Here is a 22,204-nt window from a genome sequence, read left to right on the forward strand (position 1 = left end):
CCAAGTATATTCACATATAAGGAATTCGACTTTTTTTGCATTGCTCTCAGACAGAAAAAAACATGTATGTATAGCCTACCATGTGTATATACTTGAGCATACATGTACTAATGGAAATTAAATGCTATATTTCTGTCAAAAATATCCTACAGAATGTTGGAGAATTTGAAACATTCTATTATAATGATTCTTTATGCACTTGGTAAAAAAGGAAAAAAGGCTTGGAATCTGCTAAACTATCAACATTATGTTTTGTGGGTGTGTAATTTCAGCCACTTAGGATCATTAAAAAGAGATCATATTGAATATCACTTCTTGAGAGGGAAAGAGAAAGCGAGAAAGAAATAAAGAAGAGATTTGTTTGTCAGTCAATTCTTACCCACTCAATCCCCTTAGCCTCGTGAAAGAGAGGGGGAGAGAAAGGGGTCAGGGTCAGCTTTCTGTAAATCTGCTGATGAAATGTTGACAAAACAGCCAATTTTCTGTAATTTTCCTGCAGCCCTCTTTCAACAGCCTACTCACTCAGAACCCCTTCATTTCAAACAGCGGCACATTGCGACCTCTGACATGTATCTCGTCCCTGACTTCTTTGGCACTGGCAGAAAGACGTAACAGTTGTGCCTTTTAGGTCAGGTGGACGCCGTTTAAGAACCCAAACTCATAAAGGAGGCCTTTGTCTCCTCAGCGGGCTCTCCTGGGCCCCAGTAAAAGGATAAGAAATGTAGTTAATAGCTCAGGAGTGGCCTAATCATCAGCTGCCATTACTGCTCCAATATCAGCAGGGATGACAGACTTATCAATAACAAAGGCCCAGCTGAAGCCTCCAACCGCTCTGTCATTTTGATCTTTGCTCCACTAATCAGAGCTTTCATTTGAGCTAAGCACCGGGCAGCACACCTCTCATTCTCTTCATGCTGAGCCAGATATCACTCATCTTTACAAGCCACTCTGCATTCCCTCAACCCCAGGCCACCGTTTTCCACAAATTGTCTTAATTTCTCATGCAAAATATATGACACATCTGAGAGCTAATTATCCAGTTGCAACACATGCAATTATTTGGCTTTATTGTCCTTACTAGTATACAGTACAAGTGTCTTTGATTGAATTTCAGGCTTTGTGTCTTTGTTCACTGCTTGTTTGTCTTCTCTAGCGTTTGCATGGAGCCAATCTGATTTCCAAATGAAATTAAGATGTCCTAAACCATAGCGGCTGTTAGTGTGGCAGATGAATATTTGATGTAAGTGATATAGCGCACAATTAAAGGCATTCGTCAATTTGCACAGTGTGCTGTAATAGAATAGTTTTTCACTGCCTATGGCGCTCCTAAATTACATTTAGATTTTGTGACATGTTGTAACAGTTACTATTGTTTATGATGATGTTCTGTGATTAACAGTTACAATCGTTTATGATGATGTCTGTGATAAATAGTGACAATAAGTTAATACAGTTGGTCGTCCAAAACATGAATGAATAAATATTCTATCCTATGTCTTCAAAATTCACTACTTTATTTAAATGTGTGATAATCAGTGTTTGTTAATCACTGAGTTCATTGAAAAGATTTCAATTAGATTAGATACCTAGATTGTATTTGTGAATATTAGATATCCAAGAATGTTGTATACCTTTTTAACGTTGGTATAAACACATAGCAATATTTCCCCGGCTCATTCTTCCATAAAAGCCCCTCCTTCAAGGAGAAACCTGAGAGGGCCAGAGAGGTGCTCCCGCACCTGGACGAGCTGGCCTTTCATTTTACAGTCATGGCGAGGAACAGGCCACTGACTGACTCAAACACCTGCTATTGGGAAATATGTTCTCCATCACTGAGCTATAGCCTATTTCTGGACAGGAGCACTGGGAGACCATTGTTCTCTCAGGCCACTGACAGCCAAGGTATTCTGGGACTCACTGGTGCACCAGAGAATACAATGTGTTATTCATGGTCACCATAAAACCCTGGGCATCTTATACAATCTTACCAAACCCAACAAATCTGTAATGCGTGTTCAGAAATGTTTAGAAATGAAATGATTCTGGAATATGGATTTGGACACATTGTTATTGTGTGTAATGAGCTTCCTTAAAAAATTAAGCATTTTAAGTTTCAGAAATGTCAGAATGTGAGTGTATATATTGTCAAACTATATCAAGTTCCCCCCAAGACAAAGAACAGAGCGTTATATTTGATATTTAATAATCTATGGTCTCACTCATATGGGAACAGAAAGGAATACCTCACACTTTGGATCTCTTTTGCAAAATCATTCAAGCATATGGCTGTTTGAATAAATCTTCAAAAGGGAGCTAAAGTGTGAAGACTTCTTTTCTGTTTGGATGTATCTAGAACCTGCCTAGAAGGTTTAATGGAACACTTCGTCTAACCTTACCCATATGTCAAATATATAACATATATTTTACATTTAGGATTCAAAATATAACATGGCCAAAGATATACTTGAATACATATTTTGGTATCTAGAAACATATTTGTATTGTGGCACCTCAAAATATATAGTTGTCCTATACATATTTTCCAGATACATTTTTGGGGCAATTTCTTTATATTTAGACTTTTTAGGCATATGACAAAGATTTTGTTTCAGCATGGGCAAGCTTAGCTTAGAAACAGTGGAGCTCCCTATTCCTTTAGCCTGACATATGATATGAGGTCCTTAAACAAATCATGCAGTCTCTTATACAGTCTTATACTGGGAGGCAGGGGGTCTGGGGAGTTTGCTGTGTCATCTGGGATTAAAAAGGAGCAGCACATCAGAGCCGCAGGGTACACCACCTGCAGCCCCCTATAGTATGATCCCTGGCCCTGCACCCATTCCAAACCAGCCATCATTAGCTTACCGCCAAATCATTCCTTGGTCAAGCAAATGACACTGAACTCACACAAAGCCTCATTTCAGGAAAGATTACAACTTTCAACAGGAAACCCTTTGATTATGAGTCCGTTTGAAATGTTATCAATACCATGATCATTCCTGCAGGTCAGCAAAACCATCTCTAATCACCGTGCTTTGGCTGCGCCCTCGCTTGTGCATCAATCTCCTTGGACAAAAAAAAAGAAAAAAAGTTAAATCACGGTCGAGAATAGAGGAGTGACTTGTTTAACAAGACGCACGTGCAATGACAAAGCGATTCTTCTCTGTATGCTGATCACCCACCTGCACACAGATTAGGTCAGATATTCACCTGAGCTGCCAAGCTGTCACTCACATGCAACAATAGAGAAAAAAAGAAACACACAGGCCCACATTCATCCCGTCTGGGCTGTAAGTACTGCAGACAAAGTGCCCCAGACACCAGGCCAAGAGGCAAGAGTATGCTCCATTCCCTTCTCCAAAACAGAAACATTCATAATATGTCACCCCAGGATAGGCTACTTTAAACAAATTATCTTACATTAGGCCTAGTAAATGATCATCATTATCACAGTTATAAACATTAGGCGATATCAAATACCAAAGTCTGTTATTTTCCTTTATAAATGATACATCAGTCTACACACCAGTGTGACATCTACAATTGTATAAGTCACATTTTGACAAATGTAAAACATGTAAAGCTTTTATATATATATTTACTTTTGATTAATACATATTTTATTCATATCCATAAACTGGATTAACAAATTCACCTCTTTGCATACATTGCCAAGACACATGAAGATAAATGTAAGACCTGTCCTCTTGAGCTCCTGCATGAATGTTACACGTATACTGCATTGTAAACTGAATGTTGGATTCAGTACTGTTGATACACAGATAATTTAAGGTATATTTTCCACTCCATTAGGTCTGTCTGTCTGTCTGTCTGTCTGTCTGTCTGCCTGCCTGCCTGCCTGCCTGCCTGCCTGCCTGCCTGTCAGTCTGTCAACATACTCAATAGATGGACTGACGGATTGATTGATTGATTGACTGACTGATAGATTTTCTCTACCAGCTCTTTCATTATAATGGATAATGTTTTCAAGCCCAGGGTGGCTACACCAACCCTTTCTGGTAATAGTATGGGATAAATGATCAAATAAAATAAATAAAGCCATGATGCGCTCTGATTGGTTGATTGGAGTATTTACCTTCTTGTTCAACCCACATCCAACCTTTCAGAAGTGTTTATAAAACATTGAGATGAGATGTTAAGTTGTAGCCATTGGTTGTAGCGTTCACGAATATCATCTGTCTAGTTAGTATTTGGCGCCATCTTGTGGTATCTATTTGACAAAGTAATAGAAATAAATGGATGCAAGTTGAAACTGGTCTTGCAGTTGATTAATTCAACATTTCGATTGTGTTTGGTCTCACTAATTTGATGTCTAATAGACCAGTGGTGGAAAACAACTAAGTACATTTACTAAACTTACTCACGTATGCACTGAATTAACATTTTGAGTTACTTTTACTTTACTTGAGTATTTCCATTCCATTGTGCCTACTTCTGATTGATTGATTGAATACTTTATTTAGAAAGACATGGTAAAAGTACATGGAAGTACAATTCAGAGGCAAACATTGCAACTGCACTACACACTTCAGAGGCAAACATTGTACTTTTTACTCCACTGCAATTATTTTTTACAGCTTTAGTAAGTTACTTGGCAGATGTAGATTATTGTTACAAAACATACATTCACTTTTAAATGATTGTATTATTATTAAACATATTTTCTTCAAGGTGTCTTGGGATCTAGTTTACAGTGAAGCTTGATAGAAAGCTTTGAAAAGATCCTGTCACCAAGAAGAAAAAACATAATTTGTTATTTGGCAAAATTGCTTCACAACTAAATCAAATCACTGGAAATGAAAAATAATGATTTTAACAGCCACATGCCTACTGGATCTTTCAATGTCATCACTTTTTAGACAATAAACTAATGATGTCCTACTGTATTGTCCCATTAGGTCATCCCATGTGGCCACACAGCCACAATGTAGGATTATTGTAGGCTATAATTTAACAGCAAATGAACGATGGACGTAGGCCTAGTTACTTTGTAGATTTTGATTATTATTACAAAACATACATTAACCACTTCAGCACTATACATTTAGGTCATTTGAAAATAGCAGATCTACAAGCCCACAATGTGTCGCAATGTGATGCATTGTGGGCTTGTAGATCTGCTATTTTCAAAAGATTTGTATTGAAAACTTGTGAAATGGGACATTCTGCATATTGAGTACTTTCTACTTTTGGTACCTTATCGTACATTTTGATACCAATACTTTTGTACTTTTACTCAAATTCATTATTAATTTCTCACTTTTACTTTTAACAGAGTACTTCTGTTACATTGCAGTACTGATACTTTTATCTACATTATTCATCCTAAAGCAGGGGTCTTCAACGTTTTCAGGCCAAGGACCCCCTAGCTGAGAGTGATATGAAGCAGGGACCCCCTACTCTATATTGTATAAAATTGTGTTTCAGATTAAAGTTTTTTTTTTACTTAGTCTGCTCTTTTTTCCCTCCACACCTATAGCCTCTTTGCCAAAAATAGCCGATCTACAAGCTCACAACGCCTCTGTGAGCTTGTAGATCGTTTTTTGGCTAAAGTTCTCCTCAGAAAAGGGATGCTAGGGTTCAAGTGGTTAATGTAAAAAAAAAATCATATCACACAAAGATTTGGCGGACCCCCTGTATTAACTCTGAGGACCCCCTAGGGGTCCCGGACCCCCTGTTGAAGACCCCTGTCCTAAAGGATCATTTGCCCTGATTTAAAAGTGTCTTTAAAAAAAAAGTGTCTTTAAAAAAAGTGTATTTTTTCATCATCCTTTGAGTCAGACAACAACAAGGATGCATCCACTTCATTCATGGAGCTTATTTGGGGGAATGTCTTTAAAAACTTGCATCTCACATCATGATTGACAACTATTCTTCTTCCAATCCACACAGTATACACCACGTCATGCTAGAACATAATGTCTTCGCGCAAAAAAAGAGAAAAGAAAAGAAATACTGACAGTAGACAGCAGGGAGGGGCTGCTGCTGCAAAACGCACACACACACACACGCACACACACATAGATAGAATGAATGCAAAGAACCAAAAGAACACTTCCTGTTGATGAAGAGAATTGCAGCAGCAACTGTGCTGTGCGTGTGTGTGTGTATGTGTGTGTGCGTGGTGTGAGTGTGTATGTATGTGTGTATGAGTGTGACACATCTGGAGTAGTGGGGGGGAGGCCTGGCTGCAGCAGTGAGTGAATGCGAACTGGACTGGTTCTGACTAGTGGGGGGGAATGGACAACAACGTTTGATCTGCAAGTAAGTAGAGCAGCTTCCATACACTTTAACGTCGGCTTGGGGGCCGATAACAAGCGACAGAAATGGTTAGTATTATTAGTAGTGTGTGTATGCAGTTGTTGTGTGAACAACAGTGTAATGACCGCCGTCCGCGGTGCGCTAGCTGTGGGTTAGCAACGTTAGCAGCCGCTAGCTAACGTTAGCTGCTACTTTATAACAGCCCACAGCAGCAGCCATACTGTCTGTGTGTGTGTGTGTGTGTGTGTGTGCTGCTAACGTCAAATGAAGACTTTTAACTTTAACTGTCCGCCGTTAAGATAGCTTAGCATCACATGACAACCGTCCTAACGTGCTTCCTCGGCCGCCTATTTGAGTGAACAACAGCTCGTAAATTGATAACGTTAACAAGGTGGCCTAACGGCGGAGATAAGGGTTGATAAAGACACTGCTGCTGCTAGGCTAGCCGACCCGGCCAGGCGAGGCGAGGCGGCGGGGAGAAAACTATAACTCGGGTCCCGAAAGTTCAGCCATTTTTCCGGAATGCCCTGTCTGTATGTCTGTCTCGGTGCTACGTTAACGGCTAATTTAATACTTAGACTACACAGACAAATGAGGAGATTTAAACGAGGGGAAAGTGACGACGTGGGTCGCGTCGACACTCTTTATAGTTGAAAACACGTATTTTGCTGTGGTATGACACTTTGTCTGAAGGGTCCTGCAGCGAAGCCACAGACTAGTAGCTAGTTATAGGTTTATCTGCTAGTGGGGGTGTCCACTGTCCACTGCGCGACCGAACCCAGTCAACTCCCAAAGTTGACTGGGTTTGTTGAAAATACCAGATCAAATGTGATGGAAGACACAGAACTGGGTGTAGGTTACTAGGTTAGGCTCTGGGTTAGGTTAGGCTGAGGCATGATAGATTGAAGTTGATGTTGAAATGCCAGATCAAAAGTGATAGATAGAAGACACAGAAGAACTGGGTGTGGGTTACTAGGTTAGGCTCTGGGTTAGGTTAGGCTGAGGCATGACAGATTGAAGTTGATGTTGAAATGCCAGATCAAATGTGATAGACACAGAACTGGGTGTATGTGAGGTTAGGTTAGGTCAATGGTTCTCAAACATTTTTAAATTTCAAGGTCCATTTGGTTCCATTTGTGCACTGTCAGAGTTACAGACTTGTGAGGGTCAATTTGGAACCCTCATCAAGGAACCCTGAGAGTCCCTGGACCCTTTGAGAACCTTTGGGTTAGGTTAGGCTGAGGCATGATAGCTGCCGAGAGATGAACATCATCATCAGCATCACCACTAAACATGGCTATAAACTTTTTGGGGACAGTGCATATTTGCTAGCCAGCGTTATAACATTGCTTACAACAACATCCAAATCACTTGCTTCGTTAGTTTATATGTATGTTTATGTAGTCTATAAAGCCAACATGGTGAAAAGGGGGGATTTGGATCATTTAGGTGGAGCAGCCCAACGATCTCCCTCGTTCCGGGGGTGGGGTTAGTTGGTTGTAGGCCCGTGGGATCCAGTGATTCCAGTCTGACACATCATAGCAGAACTGAATCCATTACAGTTTTTTTTCTTCTCATGGGCTGTGCTGGCTTACAAAATGATGGTGTTAATAATAGGGATTTAAAAACTAACTTGGTTGTTGGAAAGGAATCGTGATGTTCTTGTAAACATATGTTATGGCCGGGAAGGACAAAGTGCAGGGCTGTGTCAAGTTATTGAGTACACCTGGGTTCACCCAGGGATATATCCGTTTACACGTCAATATTTTGGTGACTTCATTTTCTTTGAAGTTTCTGAATTCCAGCAAACAATTTGCTTTGCACGACAGTACACACTATACAGGATTCCTGTGCATATGGAGTCGGGCACGTCTCTCTCTGAATATTTTCACCATAAGGCTCGTCAGAGCAGACGGGAGCCAAACCAATTAAGCCTTTTGCATGAGTAGGCATTATGGCTTTGCACCCGTTCAACCCTGCATTTTTATAGTCATAGTTCTCTTCAGGATAAAGCTGTAAAATTGTAGGCCTATATGGTTGGAGCCACCCATTTTCATCAGTGTTGATTGAGCAATACACAGCTTAACTGATAGGATGGAATATCTGGTAAAAAAACAGGACTCGTTGTATTCCTGTAATGCAGAAGTCGGTGGTATATTGTTTGACGTCTTGCTGGTGAGTACATTATACAGGATGGCAAAGAACAGCTTCATATAAACTTGACTTAAGAATTGGCTTGTTTAGGCCTCACTGGGGTGCAAAGATTACAGAGAAAGAGTTCTCTTTCAAGTGACAGAGAAGTATTTTTATCAGTAGCAGTTATTAGGCCACAGCAAGCAACTATGCAAAGCCTGATTTCCCTGGCTATTTTTGACAACCGTTTTTTAATTAGGACTCTAGGCCTACTTGTAGTTTTGCACTGCAGTATTGTTAAAGCACAGTGACTGTTAGCTAGTGGGATGGTTGGCTTTTGTATCATTTTAAAAACTCTTAAAGACTTAAAAAAAAAACAGTATCCACAGCGACTTGGCAGACTTGAGTATTACATTTAATGTTATCTTGGCCTAGTACACTACACATGTATGTACATTGTAAACTAGACTGAAGATCTAATTCAGAGTTTTGATTCTTTGGATCACAGCTTATGCCTATCAGTAGAGCAAGTCTGAAGAGACAGTGGAAAGTCATTTTTTCCCCCCTCATGTTTAAATTCAGCTGGTCAGCTTCACTTCAGTATTAATTGATCTACATTACAGTGAGTATAACAAAAGATTAATAATTCCTAAACCAAATGCAGTCTCAATTGATTGGGTGTGGTAACCATGAGGTCTACAGTATCAGCATATGTTGCACAATGCACGTATGGAAAATGAGGAAATGTGCATTAAATAATGGCAAGACAAACTGGTAAATGAACTGGTTCATTTGGGCCATTAACCTGCTTTCTGTTCCCCTTCCTGCCTCAATCAGTCAAATAGAGTATTAAGAACCTACTTTCCTGGGCTCTGGTGTGGTTTTATGTGCTAGTGTCATGATACTTTTTATGCTATTGTGTTACTGGGTAAAACTGCATGGCAGCCCTACTTTACTGACACCTCAGGGTTTGAAAATAATTTCTTCCCACTGTGGGAATATTTTTAAACTGTATGCGATTTTTTCCCAGAGGTTACAGTAAGCTGAGCATGAACATGTGGTTTTTGGCAAAAATAGACAAAGAAAAACAGGGGATGGCCACTTTAAAGAATTCCTCTAACCCATGTAGGACTATTATTCTTACAGACATGGGAGTAGGTTAAAATAAAAGATGAGTTTTCTCCTTAGTCCCATATGATACCGACCCTGACGTGCTTATGAATTAAAATAGAGACCCACGGGCCAGAACCACAATTATTAGCCTAGTGATATGGATTGAGTTTTTCTGTTTTCTTCCACTCTGCCTGCACCAGTTTGATAGTGGGCGTTAAACAAAAAGCTTACCTTTAATTGACAAAGATCTTGGCTATTTTCTGCCATCTTTTATTATCTGTTTTATATTGCTCTCCCTTCCTTTGCTTGTTAAGCAATTTTCGTCTGGTCTGCCCCATAAGCTGTTTTGCAAAATATGGGAAATGCTGCTGATCTTGAGGAAAGCATTCATTGCTACTTTGCTGACTTTCATCTTTCTTTCTTTCTTGCTTTCTTTCTTTTTCTTTCTTGCTTTCTTTCTTTTTCTTTCTTGCTTGCTTTCTTTCTTTCTCTTTCTTTCTCTTTCTCTTTCTCTTTCTCTTTCTTTCTTTCCTTTTATTCCGTTTTCTTTCTTCCATGGCAACTGGCCTAGGTGACTTCAGTCCATCGCAGTGTGTTCACCTTTGTATTAGCCAAACTATCATAACACTCCCTCATCTAAGATAAAGTAGTAGTAGCGTACAGTTCAAAGCCGATGTTGCCAGCCAGACAGGATCTAACTAAAGCGAGGTAGTAGCACCTGGGTCAAGTGGGTTTATTTCTGAACGAGAGTTTTTAGGTTTTCCCATGTGACCCCCACCCGGACGTGTGCATCTCAACCACTGAGCCACGCATTCTTTGGCCGCCCTTCAACTTGGCTCTCACTTCAGTATGCATGATGTTGGCAGACCTCGCCGATATGTTTAATGCACGGTACATGCTATATTTAAAGGCTGGTAATGGCTGAGTGAAAATAACATGTAGGGCCTAGCCTACCGTTTTTCCTATTCCCTCTTTTCTACTGCTTCTTTTTCCCCTCTCCTTGTGCCAGGATGTGAGAGCACATATGGTTTGTTGGACAGGTGTCTTCTTGGCAAGCTTTGGCAATTGGAGAAAGTGTTAACGTTCTCAAAGTGCTGACAGAGACGTTGATGTGCAGGAGGAGATCATGCTGAATTGCCAAGGAGAGGCAGGCTGGGAGGAGGAGGTCGAGGGGATGTGTGGGGTGGGGGGTGTGGAGGGTTAAGCTAGGCTAGAGCACTGCAAAGGCAGGTATTTTCTTCCACAAGTATTGCCATACACAGTACTTGCAGCGGTAACAGGATAGGTGGGCACCAAACACATTCTGGGCACTTGCAGCCAGTCAGCCACCAGCTTATATATATATATATATATATATATATATATATATATATATATATATATATATATCACGAGTACAAGAGAACCAGATATCTGTGCTTTGGTATTCAGGATAAGTGTCGTGGTTACACTTTATTATGAGGTGGGGTGGAGTTGTTTTTTTCTTTGCAACCAACCCAAGTCAGTGAATTTATTGTTGGCTAGTGTGTGGCATCATCTAGTATGCCATTCTTAGGGCTGCGGAGTGTGATCTATCATTCTATCGTCACGCCTAAACACATTCCAGTCCAATATTGCACTTACCCATATTTAGTGGTGCATGAGAATGAATGCTAACAGTGGCAATGTATATGCTCATCAGGAGGTGTGACATGGCCACAAGATAATAGTGATTGCTTAAATAATTAAAAAGAAAGAGGGAGCTTCAGTTAGAATAAAACTCATGGTTCTTATTACTACTGTCAGCTTCATCAAAGAAGCCTTGGATAATAGCGTTGTAGAAGAGAGTATGCTTGAAACCAGGCTACGGATTGCTAGCAGCATGTTCCCTTCTGGTTCTGGCAGCAGCAGAACCAGATTTTCCTCTTTCTTTGCCAAATGTAGCCTATAGAATGTGTATAGGACTGTTATGCCCTCAATCTGGTGACTCAGTATCTGAATGCCAATCACTATAGTTATGGTTCTTCCTGGCTTATGTACAGGCCTGCATACCAGATAATATCTTTTCTTTGTTCTTCTTTTTATTTATCTGCTCTTCAGTCTGTTTCCCTCATTTTAATTGTAGAGGTGGGCAGGGAATTAAGACATTAGACATTAACAACACAGAGTAGTTGTTTGTAGGAAATAGCCTACAAACCAGTAGCTGACTGACTGCCAAAATAGCCACAGTAAACAAAGGTTACAAAGTAGGCTTATTGAAAGCAGAATCCTTGTGGCTCTCATAAGGTAATGTGCATTTACTTGAGATGGTTCAGAATGATTCACAGTGCCACCATCCAAACTTTTTTGCCATTTGCCAACCAGGGTTATATGTGAAGAATTTGATTTGGCTTTTGCATGGTACCTACTTGTGATGAGCGGGTCGACCCGTAACCCGTCGAGTCAGAATTTCAGAGGCAATTATGCGGGCTGTGGGTGAGCGGGTCAGCCGCTCTCACACGCAAAAAAAATAAAAATAATCACATGCTCTTGTTTTGTCTGTATTCCTAATAAGAATAAGAATAATAACAATAAAACAGTTTGAATATACTTGGGGATTCTTTTCTGACCATGATTTTACAGAATTTTAAAAAAAATCGCGGGTCGCGGGGCGGGTTGAGCCATAGATTTATATATGGGTTCGCGGGGCGGGTTGAGGCGGGTTGGGTTCCGTCGCGGGGCGGGTCATGAAAAAACCCGACCCGCTCATCACTAGTACCTACTACATCACTGTGTAAGGAGGAGGTGTATCCCTTCCTTTTTGGGGGGGGGGGGGGGGGCTTTTATGCCTTTTTAATGATAGGACAGTAGACTGACAGGAAATGGGGAGAGAGATGGGGAGTGACATGCAGAAAATGTCATCGGGATCGGGATTTGAACCCGTGACATGCTGTCAGGCTGGCATTGCAGCCTAGGGTGCCTGGACCGCCCCGCTGCGGCCCAGTCCGTGTATTAGTGATGCGCGGGTTGACCCGTAACCCGCGGGACCCGCGGGTCAACCCGCGGTGCGGGTGGGTCAAGTCAGAATTTCGGAGAAAATGATGCGGGCTGAGGGTGAGCGGGTCACGCGCTCTCACACGCAAAAAAATAAAAAATAATAACATGCTCTTGTTTTGTCTTTATTCCTAATAAGAATAAGAATAATAACAATAAAACAGTTTGAATACACTTGGGGATTATTTTCTAACCATAATTTTACAGAATTAAAAAAAGAATCGCGGGTCGGGGGCGGGTTGAGCCATAGATTTATATATGGGTTCGCGGGGCGGGTTGAGGCGGGTTGCGTTCCGTGGCGGGGCGGGGCGGGTCATGAAAAAACCCGACCCGCGCATCACTACCGTGTATCTCTTCCTTAAAGGGGAAATCCACCCATTTTCAATATTTAACTATGTCATTAATATAGCATAAAGGAGTTGTGTGGAAATAAGAAAAAAGTTCCCCCCTTTTCTTTTTGCCTTGAACTGGAGGATTGATTGTGAGTTTAACATTGCAAATTACAACGTGATGACTCATCATGTTGTAATTTGCAATGTTAAACCCACAATCAATCCTCCAGTTCAAGGCAACACAGAAAGGGGGGAACTTTTTTCTTATTTCCACACAACTCCTTTATGCTATATTAATGACATAGTTAAATATTGAAAATGGGTGGATTTCCCCTTTAAGGCCAAACCGCACCAATGCAACTAACCAGTCGCAACTCCTTGCAACGAAACGGTTTTAAGGCCATGTCACACCAATGCAACTCCTTGCAACTGCCATTGGGGATATTGGTTGTGAGTAGTTGCAAGTAGTTACATGTTGCATGGAGTTGCATTGGTGTGGACTGGCCTTTTAGACTGTTACAATGGCTAAACCAATAGCAGAAGTAACAGAAGTAGTCATTGTAAATTAATGGGTACGGTGACAATAGAGTTTAGTAGAGGTAACTGAGTTAACCGAGTGGTTTCATGTGCCCTAGTCTTCTCAGTAACAAGATCTCAAGCTATGGAACACTTTATGTGATATTCTGGACTGCACCTGAAACAAAACAGTTAAGATACAATGGCTTTAGCTCTGATTTTTTTCACTAAGAAATGTTGGCAAATCCCTTTTGGTCAAAGCTTCTGCTAAGCCCCTAAAATATAAATGCAAATTCTAATGAGCCACATTGAAAACAACTTCTATGTATGCTTGCCAATTCAGAAGGGATTTTATCTTTCTATCTCTACGACTACGACTACCTTACCAAAACCAGTTATTCAACAAAGTATTACTGTTAATATAGTCTCACAGTCTATATGTTTTTGATATTCATTTTTAGTTTATTCTATCTAGCTTTTTCATTGTATTGTTTGTATTGTGGCTGTGCTTACTTCTTTGTTATCTAATCTATTTTTTTAACCACATCAAACACTAGATAAATGGCTTTAATTTGACATTTTCACAGTGGCTCAAGACTATATAAACTTGGAATTGAGAGGCACGAATCCTTCCTTAAAACATGCAGTGGAAGATTCAAGATTTGTATTTGTATCTAAAAGTAAAATTCTTTGGTTTCGGTTCCTCAACATTGTCGCAACAACAACAAAAAAAGAAAGAATTAGGCTAAAGGTTTCCACTTTGTGACCTCGCATCTGTGTCACTTTTTGATTTGAGCTAAAAAGCATTATTTTACACTTTGGCTATTCAAAAATAGCAGATATACAAGCTCATAGCGCGGCACCGAGTGCCGCGCTATGAGCTTGTAGATCTGCTAGTTTTGGAAAATTATGAAAATGTGTGCAAATCTTTGAATATATATTGTTTTAAAGCGAACATTTGTAACTCAAATCTTTGCTTCAGGGGGTCCCTAGAACCAAACATTTTGAGATGGGGGTCGGCGGACAAATAAATATAATTTTGGGGGTCATTGACATGAAAAAGTTTGAGCACCACTGATACAGAAACATATGTTTTTTCAGAATACTGTTGGGATTTAGAAGACATTGGTAGAATCGGCCTCAGGTCTTAATGGGTTAAGTTCAACACAGATGAGTTTAGTCTACTCCTCAAATCAACCATTTGTTCTTTGACATCATTTTAGGTTTGCTTAGCTTTATGTGTTGTTGATATGATCTTATAAACTCCCAACAGCTTTGGTATGCAGATTCTGAATTGAGTGGATGATCCAAAGCTTTCGCACAGCATCTCGACACTTGGACGAGGTTGCTCTTATCCTCAACACTCATTCCTTTGGTAAATTTCTGTGAAATTGCCCAGCTGCTGGGTCTTATTTCAAGGCCACATTTTCCCAGATGGGGCTGTTGTACGCAGCAAAGCTAGGCTCATTGTTTATGGATCACTGAAATGGGTCAAACATTATTTGTGTGAGGTTTATATATGGATATAATGCACATAACCTAAATTGTATGTACATTTGGAAGATACCAGGGTTTCATAGGCAGTGTTTTAGGTATTCCTTCCTCCTTCTCTCCCTTCCTTCCTTTCCTCTGTCCCTCCAGAAAATGGGATACTGTGCTTGCTATCCTTTTCCTGACATGTTTCAGATGGCTTATTCCATAAACCGGTCCATATCCCCAATGGCAATAACATTCAGTATTTTCTCAGGCTACTGTGAGGTAGTGTGTTTGCTCTACTCCAGTGTTGGTATATTTTTGGCACAGGCTTCCATATCACTCCTATAGCCTACCTTGTCTAGGATGTCTCTCTTGTCAAGGAATTCTGTCAGCAGTTTTGAAAACTAAATCCAAATCGAGAAAGGAGGACATCAATTTAGAGGTCAGTTTTTGGCAGAGCGACGGGAATGCTGATATAAAAATCGTTAGGGTTTATCGGACAGCACATTTTGTTTAGAATGGACCACAATTATTCCCTAGGCATTCTGAAATCATTCATCTTCCCAGCATTAAAACTAGAATCAAGTTTTTTGTTTTGTGAATTATGACCACAAAACAATTTGATGATAAAATTATAAGAATAATTTAAAGGATTAAGATTTTTAACCACTCCATATACTTTTACAACAAAGAGCTAAAATGGCTGATCTATGAGCTCACAACATCTCTTCTCGCATCATAAAGCGTTGTGAGCTTGTAGATCTGCTATTATTGTCTGTTGCCCCTCACCTTCTGTTATTACTGTACAAAAGCATTATTGAACCTGTTCTATTGTTATTGTTTCTCATGTTTCGTCAATATATTATATTGACACAAACTAACTTTTCAGTATTACCTGCATTGCTTCTAAAATTATTGGCCTTTCCCTACCCACATTTTCTGATATGAACAATAAAGCGCTGACACACAATAGTAAATTACACTGATCATCCCCTCAACTGTCACTTTTCAATCATGCCATCCGGACAAAAATACAGATTTACAGAACTTTGAAATGTTTTATTTGGAGTTTTGTCCATTCAGCCATTTCTGCACTAAACAAACTGCCTCGCTGATATGTTGCTTTAGTGTATCCTGGGGACTTCATGTATATTGTCTTCAATCAATCAAGCTTTATTTATATAGCACCATTTAGACAGTGCAGTTCAATGTGCTTCACAGGAAAAAGAAAAGTCTTGGTGTTGTATTGTTATATTGCTATGTGCCTTTCTGTTGAACAGACTGAAACGGAATATCCCTATGGGACAATAAAGACTGGTTATGATATATATATTTTTGGGCGGTGCAACCGCCCCTGCGCTGTGATTGGCCACCATTGTACCCCCCTAACCCTGCACCGTTATTGGCCACCATGACTCTATTCAGGACTGTGATTGGCTAGAAACACATGACACATGTGCATAGCCCTATAAATAGGACTATGCACTTAGAAAAAAAAACATTTGTGTTTTTTTTTAAGTGAATCACTTCCATCACTGTGACCACACCGCCCACTTCACACTGGGTGTGATTTTTTATTTTAGATTTTTTTTTTAAACAAAATAAAATAGAAATTGGAATACTAAACTGTCTTTTCTCTTAATTTCCTCCATCAGGCTGTCATCATTCTAGAAAGACACATCCGAGACATGGACGACGGCGGCGGCTACATAGAGTTTGACGTGCCGGAGTTCAGCAACACCGTCCTGAGCCAGCTGAATGAGCTTCGGGTGCAAGGCAAGCTGTGTGACATCATCGTGCACATCCAGGGCCAGCCCTTTCGGGCTCACAAGGCCGTGCTGGCGGCCAGCTCCCCCTACTTTCGAGACCACTCGGCCCTCAGCACCATGAGCGGCCTCTCCATCTCGGTCATCAAGAGTCCCGAGGTGTTCGAGCAGCTGCTGGCGTTCTGTTACACGGGCCACATCTCGCTGCAGCTCAAGGACGTCATCAGCTTCCTCACGGCCGCCAGCTTCCTGCAGATGCAGGCCATCATCGACAAGTGCACCCAGATCCTGGAGACCATCCACTCCAAGATCAGCATCCCCAGCAGTCCCGACAAGGAGGGCTCTCAGGCCAGCCACAATGGCGTCAACGACAGCAACCTCTTCATTAACCCCACCCAGATCTCCCCCCCGTACTACTCCCGGCAGAGCCAGTCGGACCGTGCCGAAGGCGCAGTGAAAGGCCTGGGCAGGGTGCGACAGCACCACGAAGAGGGCCAGTCAGACAGAGGGAGCAGCGACGGCGTGTCAGAACAGGACGCCCCCATGGAGGGAGAGACGGAGCAAGTGGAACTGATCGGCCAGGACGGACAGGTTACAGACGTGCACGTGAAAGTGGAGAAGACGGACAGGCCCACTTACTCAGACAGCTCCTCGGCCGGCGACGACGGCTACCACACGGAACTGGTCGACGGCGAACAGGTGCTGGCCGTCAGCGTGGGCTCCTACGGTCCTGTCATCCAGCCAGCAGGATACTCTTACTCAGGGTTGTCTTCCCCGTGTTTTGTCAGCCTCAGCAGCTCAAGTCCCTCCCGCTCCATGCTCAGCAGTTTCAGAGGCGGCCGCGCCAGGGCGAAGCGGCCCATGACCATCCCGGCGGGGGTGCTGAGTCACCTCAAGGCGGTCTCGGATGACGGCGAGCCGGCGCTGGGCGCGGCGGGCCTGGAGAACGACGTGCGAGAGCGGAGCCTGCGCAGCCAGTGGTACCCCTACAACGAGAGACTCGTATGCATCTACTGCGGCAAGACCTTCAACCAGAAGGGCAGCCTGGACCGCCACATGCGTCTGCACATGGGGATCACGCCCTTTGTGTGTAAGTTCTGCGGCAAGAAATACACGAGGAAAGACCAGCTCGAGTACCACATCCGTGGGCACACGGACAACAAGCCCTTCCACTGCCAGATCTGTGGCAAATGCTTCCCGTTTCAGGGCACCCTCAACCAGCACCTGAGGAAGAAGCACATGGCGGGCGTGACAGACGGCAACAATCAAATGGATTCTCCAGAGCGGACGGAAGGGAGCACGGGTCAGAAGGACCCAGAGGACGCCTCGGAGGGGATGGCCTTTGAGGCGCAATATGCAGAGGAGGCACCAGCCAATGACCTGGAGGAGAGTTCAAAGTGTAGTCCGGAAGAGGCTCAATCATCCAGATGTGATTTTTAAGTCCTGCTTCAGGTTTTAGGAAGCTTTACAAAAAATGTTGATTTCAATTCGGACCTAAAGGACTTCTTTGAGTCAGCTCCCTTAAACTTTGGACTTATCCTGACTTGCATCGAGGCTTTCTGCCCGTCAAGTCCATCGAGTGCAAAAAGCAAATTGGTGCTTTTTAGAAATTTGATTCTTTCAAAGGAAAGGGAGTAACAGCTATTTTTGAGGCGGTCCCAATAATCAAGGCCCCTCTGTTTTGTTTTGTTTTATTTTTTAATCTTTCAATGTTTTTTAAAACATATTTACAGAGTTATATAGGCATGTTGCAATAATTGATAATGTGAAAGCTCTGGTAAGATGCTTGTCATATCACCTTTTTACCTGACCTGTTTTTGCACATGTGGCCATAGGAGGCCACTTACTCACAAGGAATGATTTTTCTGCCAGTGCAAAGCTTCGTGTGATATATCTGTTCAATACCTCATGATGCAACTACATACTCATAACAGACAGTATTTTAACTTTTATGAAACTCCACCGGGTTCTACCTCATAGCCAAGAACCTACCAGGAACAAAAGCGTTCGCCGTTCAAAATCCGTTTTTTAAGGGTCTATGTATTTCATTGCCAAGCCCTGAAAAAGAACATTCTCTCAACACAAAGCCTTGATACTTAAAGTGAAATATTCCTTGCTGATTGTATGAATTGTGGACTAAGTCCTTGTCAAATGTCTCATGGTCAGCCAGGTTTAAATTGTTGACAAAGAAGGTGCTATGCTAGGAGTGCATTAGAGTCGTTAGCTTATTTGTGTTTTGTATTTGGCAAATGCAAAGATTAGAGTAAGAGAAGTGGCCCTGTAGACTTTTAAGAAATTACTTCTGCTGTCTTCTTATCAAGCTCTAGTTTTTTTTTTTTCCTTTTATCTTTTCTGAAACACACGTAAAGATTTTATCTCTCACAATCACTACTGGAGATCCCGCTCTGTTGGCCAAGGTGTAGTTTGACATGCCACTGTTCGTGGCATGGGATAACTTAATTTGCATTTGCATTGTTCTATATCCTGTTGGCAGGTTCATAATGAACTGATCTATGAGATTTTGTTGATTTCGCCCGGAGGTTGGCTTCTGGGCTAATATACATCTGACAGAGACAGAGTTCCCCCTCATCAGCTCGGCACAGCAGGATCAGCTCTGGATCTGCTCACATAATCAAATCAATATAGTATACTACACTGACTAATATGCAAAATAAGGCAGACGGAACAAAGGAATCTCAGCCATCTCGCCATGGTATTTCTTTTATTCTCCTCCATATAAGAGCTGTCGCTTTGCTCCCATCTTGTCGTTCTATATCTTCCCCTTTTTTTATGATGAGGTGATTGATCTGTTGATCTTTGTCCTCTGCATGGCAGGGGGTTCAAACGGGGACACCTGTCTCCTCATTTGTCGGTCCTTTTTGTTTATGGTGTTGGCCTAGATTTGGTATAGTTAGATTATGACTAGGCGGTAAAGGATTTTATAGATAGCTGGTGATCCAAAGTATTGGTGCACTTTGTGGAGTCGGGGAGTGGCTTGGGTGCTGGCTATATGAGAGAAACGTGGTCATTTCTCTCCCTTTGTCTTAAATGTGAAGCAGCAGCACAGCTTCAGCAGCAGTAGTGGTGGTGGTGGTGGTGGTAACGCCAGAGTAGTGACAAATGCATTGAAACTGAATCTGCACAAGCTTTGTGTGACAGCAGTGGTTGTGCTTCTTAGTAAAAAAAAAGTCATCACTACTGAATGTGAGCATAGACAAACACAAGTGCTCTGCATTCACATGAATGCTATTGGCCACACTTTGTTGTTTTTATTTTATTTCTTTTGTATCATTTGAACCAAGGGCAACGGGGGATAGGGAAGTTGGGATACCGTAGTTAACGAATAGCCCTAGGTATTGTGTTTTTTTTTTCATTTCCATTGTGCTTTAAAAGAATCTGCATTCGTGATAAATGCATAAAAATGGCACTTGAAATGCCACATTGATTATATATTTGTCATCCAGATTTCTAACGCCTTTTTTTTTTCTTTCAGATACACCTGCCATATGCTTTTATTAGTCCCGTCCTGTCGATGCCTAATCTTTGTCCTTTCACAAAATTCACTTTAACTGTTTTTTATTATTATTATTTTCCATTGTATGTGTTGTTTCATTGGAGGATATGGTGTTTCATTGCTCGTATTTTTCTTATATTACATCTTCAGTGTAGTCTTCTTCCCTTAAATGTGCACTCATTATCATGGCTCACCAGACAGGGACACCGTTCAGATAACCCCAAATACTACAAATTGGGGAATTTTGCAAGAATCGGCATAGCTAGGTCTTCATGTTCTTTGTATGTACTAGTATCCATATCAACCAGACTTAGTCACACTATGTCTATCGTATGACTAGCTCTATAGTATCTTTCCTGTGAATGTTTGCTAAGTCACGTTTATATTCGTTACCTGGCAATGCACCGTGCAGGTTTGACAGCAGGTCTGACCTCGCCAAGATCAGTCTCTGAAATGTCTTAACCTGTTCAGACTATCCTCGTGTCTAGAAAAAGGAGGGAATTTGGCCTTCTAATCATCATTAATGGTTTCGTGTATAAGTATAGATAGACTAGGTACAAATTTAAAAAGATATTGTGCCAAGAGTTCACACCAAAGACTTAATCTAAAGGTAGACTCCATTACTGGAAAAAAAAGTATGTATAATTTAACGCTTACCTTGAGAATTGGGTTTTAATTTGATGTAGGCCTAATTCCTACTCTCTGCCCAGCTATTTCCAATGGATTTACATTTTCATAATACTCCCAAAACAGTAGCTTGGTTCAACTATGAACAAGGCATTAAGTAGCTGTCCTAATTTAGCAGGTAATTAAGCCATAACGAAGCTCACAAAATGCTTAGTTGTGCAATACATTTTGTAAAGGCCAATGTATACAAAAGAATATTTCACTAAAAGTGGCATTTAAACTTTGTGCCTTGCCACAAGCTTTATATCCTAGACTATGGCACTTACTTATGTGCCTCCTTTTCTTGTGAAAATCAATAGAAAGATTAGAATCAAATATGGCTATGTTCCTCATAGTGAGGGATTGGAAATCATACAGAAATGAAGTTGGAAGTGTATTTGTCATCCATTCTGACCCCCTTGCACTTCTCTACCTACTGCTCCGTTTTATCATTGGATTTATTATTACTATACTTTTTCATAGAATGGACAGTTCATTTGAAAGATGATGTAAAATGACATCTAATCACATTTGCTCCTTCAAATGTCCAGATCTCTGTGCCCCCTCCAGAGTCTGTTTGTATACTGCAGCTTTCCTCTCTAAAGCACTGAGGACAATCGAAGCAATCTGCATTAGTATCAGGCATTTCAATGAGAGGAGATGAGTGAGTAATTCAAGACTTATATCCCCTCCATGATTCTTGTAGAACATCTGGTCAGGGAACAGCTGCTTGAGTAGTTAGCAGGCCCTAAACGGAACATTTGTCAAGCGTGTTGGGGTGAATATCGGCTTGCCCTGATATACTGTATCTGAATTGCACGTCCCTTGCCCCCAAAATTGTACAAAATGCCAATGGTTATTTTTTTATAATCTACGTTATCTTGTAATTATGTCACCTGGCATGCACTTATAGTAAGCAGTCAATAATACAGTACCTATTCCAAAGGGGAATTGCTTATCATTCTAGTTCCCCTTAAGGGACTCCGCAATTACAGCCTCAGTCACTTCATTTTGTAAGGATACTTTACCCTTAAATGGTGCTTTTAGACTAGTCAGGTTATTTATTGATTTTTATCTTATCAAATGAGTATACAAATCCATATATACCATATAGGTGGGATGTTGGGGTAATTTGTGTTAACGCTTTTTATGAACTATAGTTACTAATACTAATACTCACCTACAGTACCGCCTGAACATGACACACTCAAACTCGCATCGATTGTTCCAAACTTTCTGAGAGAAACATGACATGCATTATGGGCCACAAGTAATCAAAAGGAAGTGTTTACAGGGAAGGCTGTTGGACTACTTTTTGAATTTGCAGCTCGTCCTATTACTTTTATATTAAGACTCACTTCAGGTAGTTTACGAACACTGATACAGACTTAGAA

General features: G+C 41.2%; 1 protein-coding gene across 1 annotated transcript; it reads left to right on the forward strand.

Annotated features, from left to right (window-relative positions):
- Positions 1 to 6,146: 6,146 nt before the first annotated feature.
- On the forward strand, positions 6,147 to 20,609 carry zbtb34 (zinc finger and BTB domain containing 34). Its single transcript, XM_084054275.1, has 2 exons — positions 6,147 to 6,285; positions 16,520 to 20,609. Exons 1-2 carry the CDS (start codon positions 6,226 to 6,228, stop codon positions 18,068 to 18,070), a joined length of 1,611 nt encoding a protein of 536 aa, XP_083910401.1. The 5' UTR covers positions 6,147 to 6,225; the 3' UTR covers positions 18,071 to 20,609.
- Positions 20,610 to 22,204: the final 1,595 nt, after the last annotated feature.

The sequence above is a fragment of the Gymnoscopelus microlampas genome (genome assembly GCF_963454915.1).
Source record: "Gymnoscopelus microlampas genome assembly, chromosome: 4".
In the NCBI taxonomy this organism is placed as follows: Eukaryota; Metazoa; Chordata; class Actinopteri; order Myctophiformes; family Myctophidae; genus Gymnoscopelus; species Gymnoscopelus microlampas.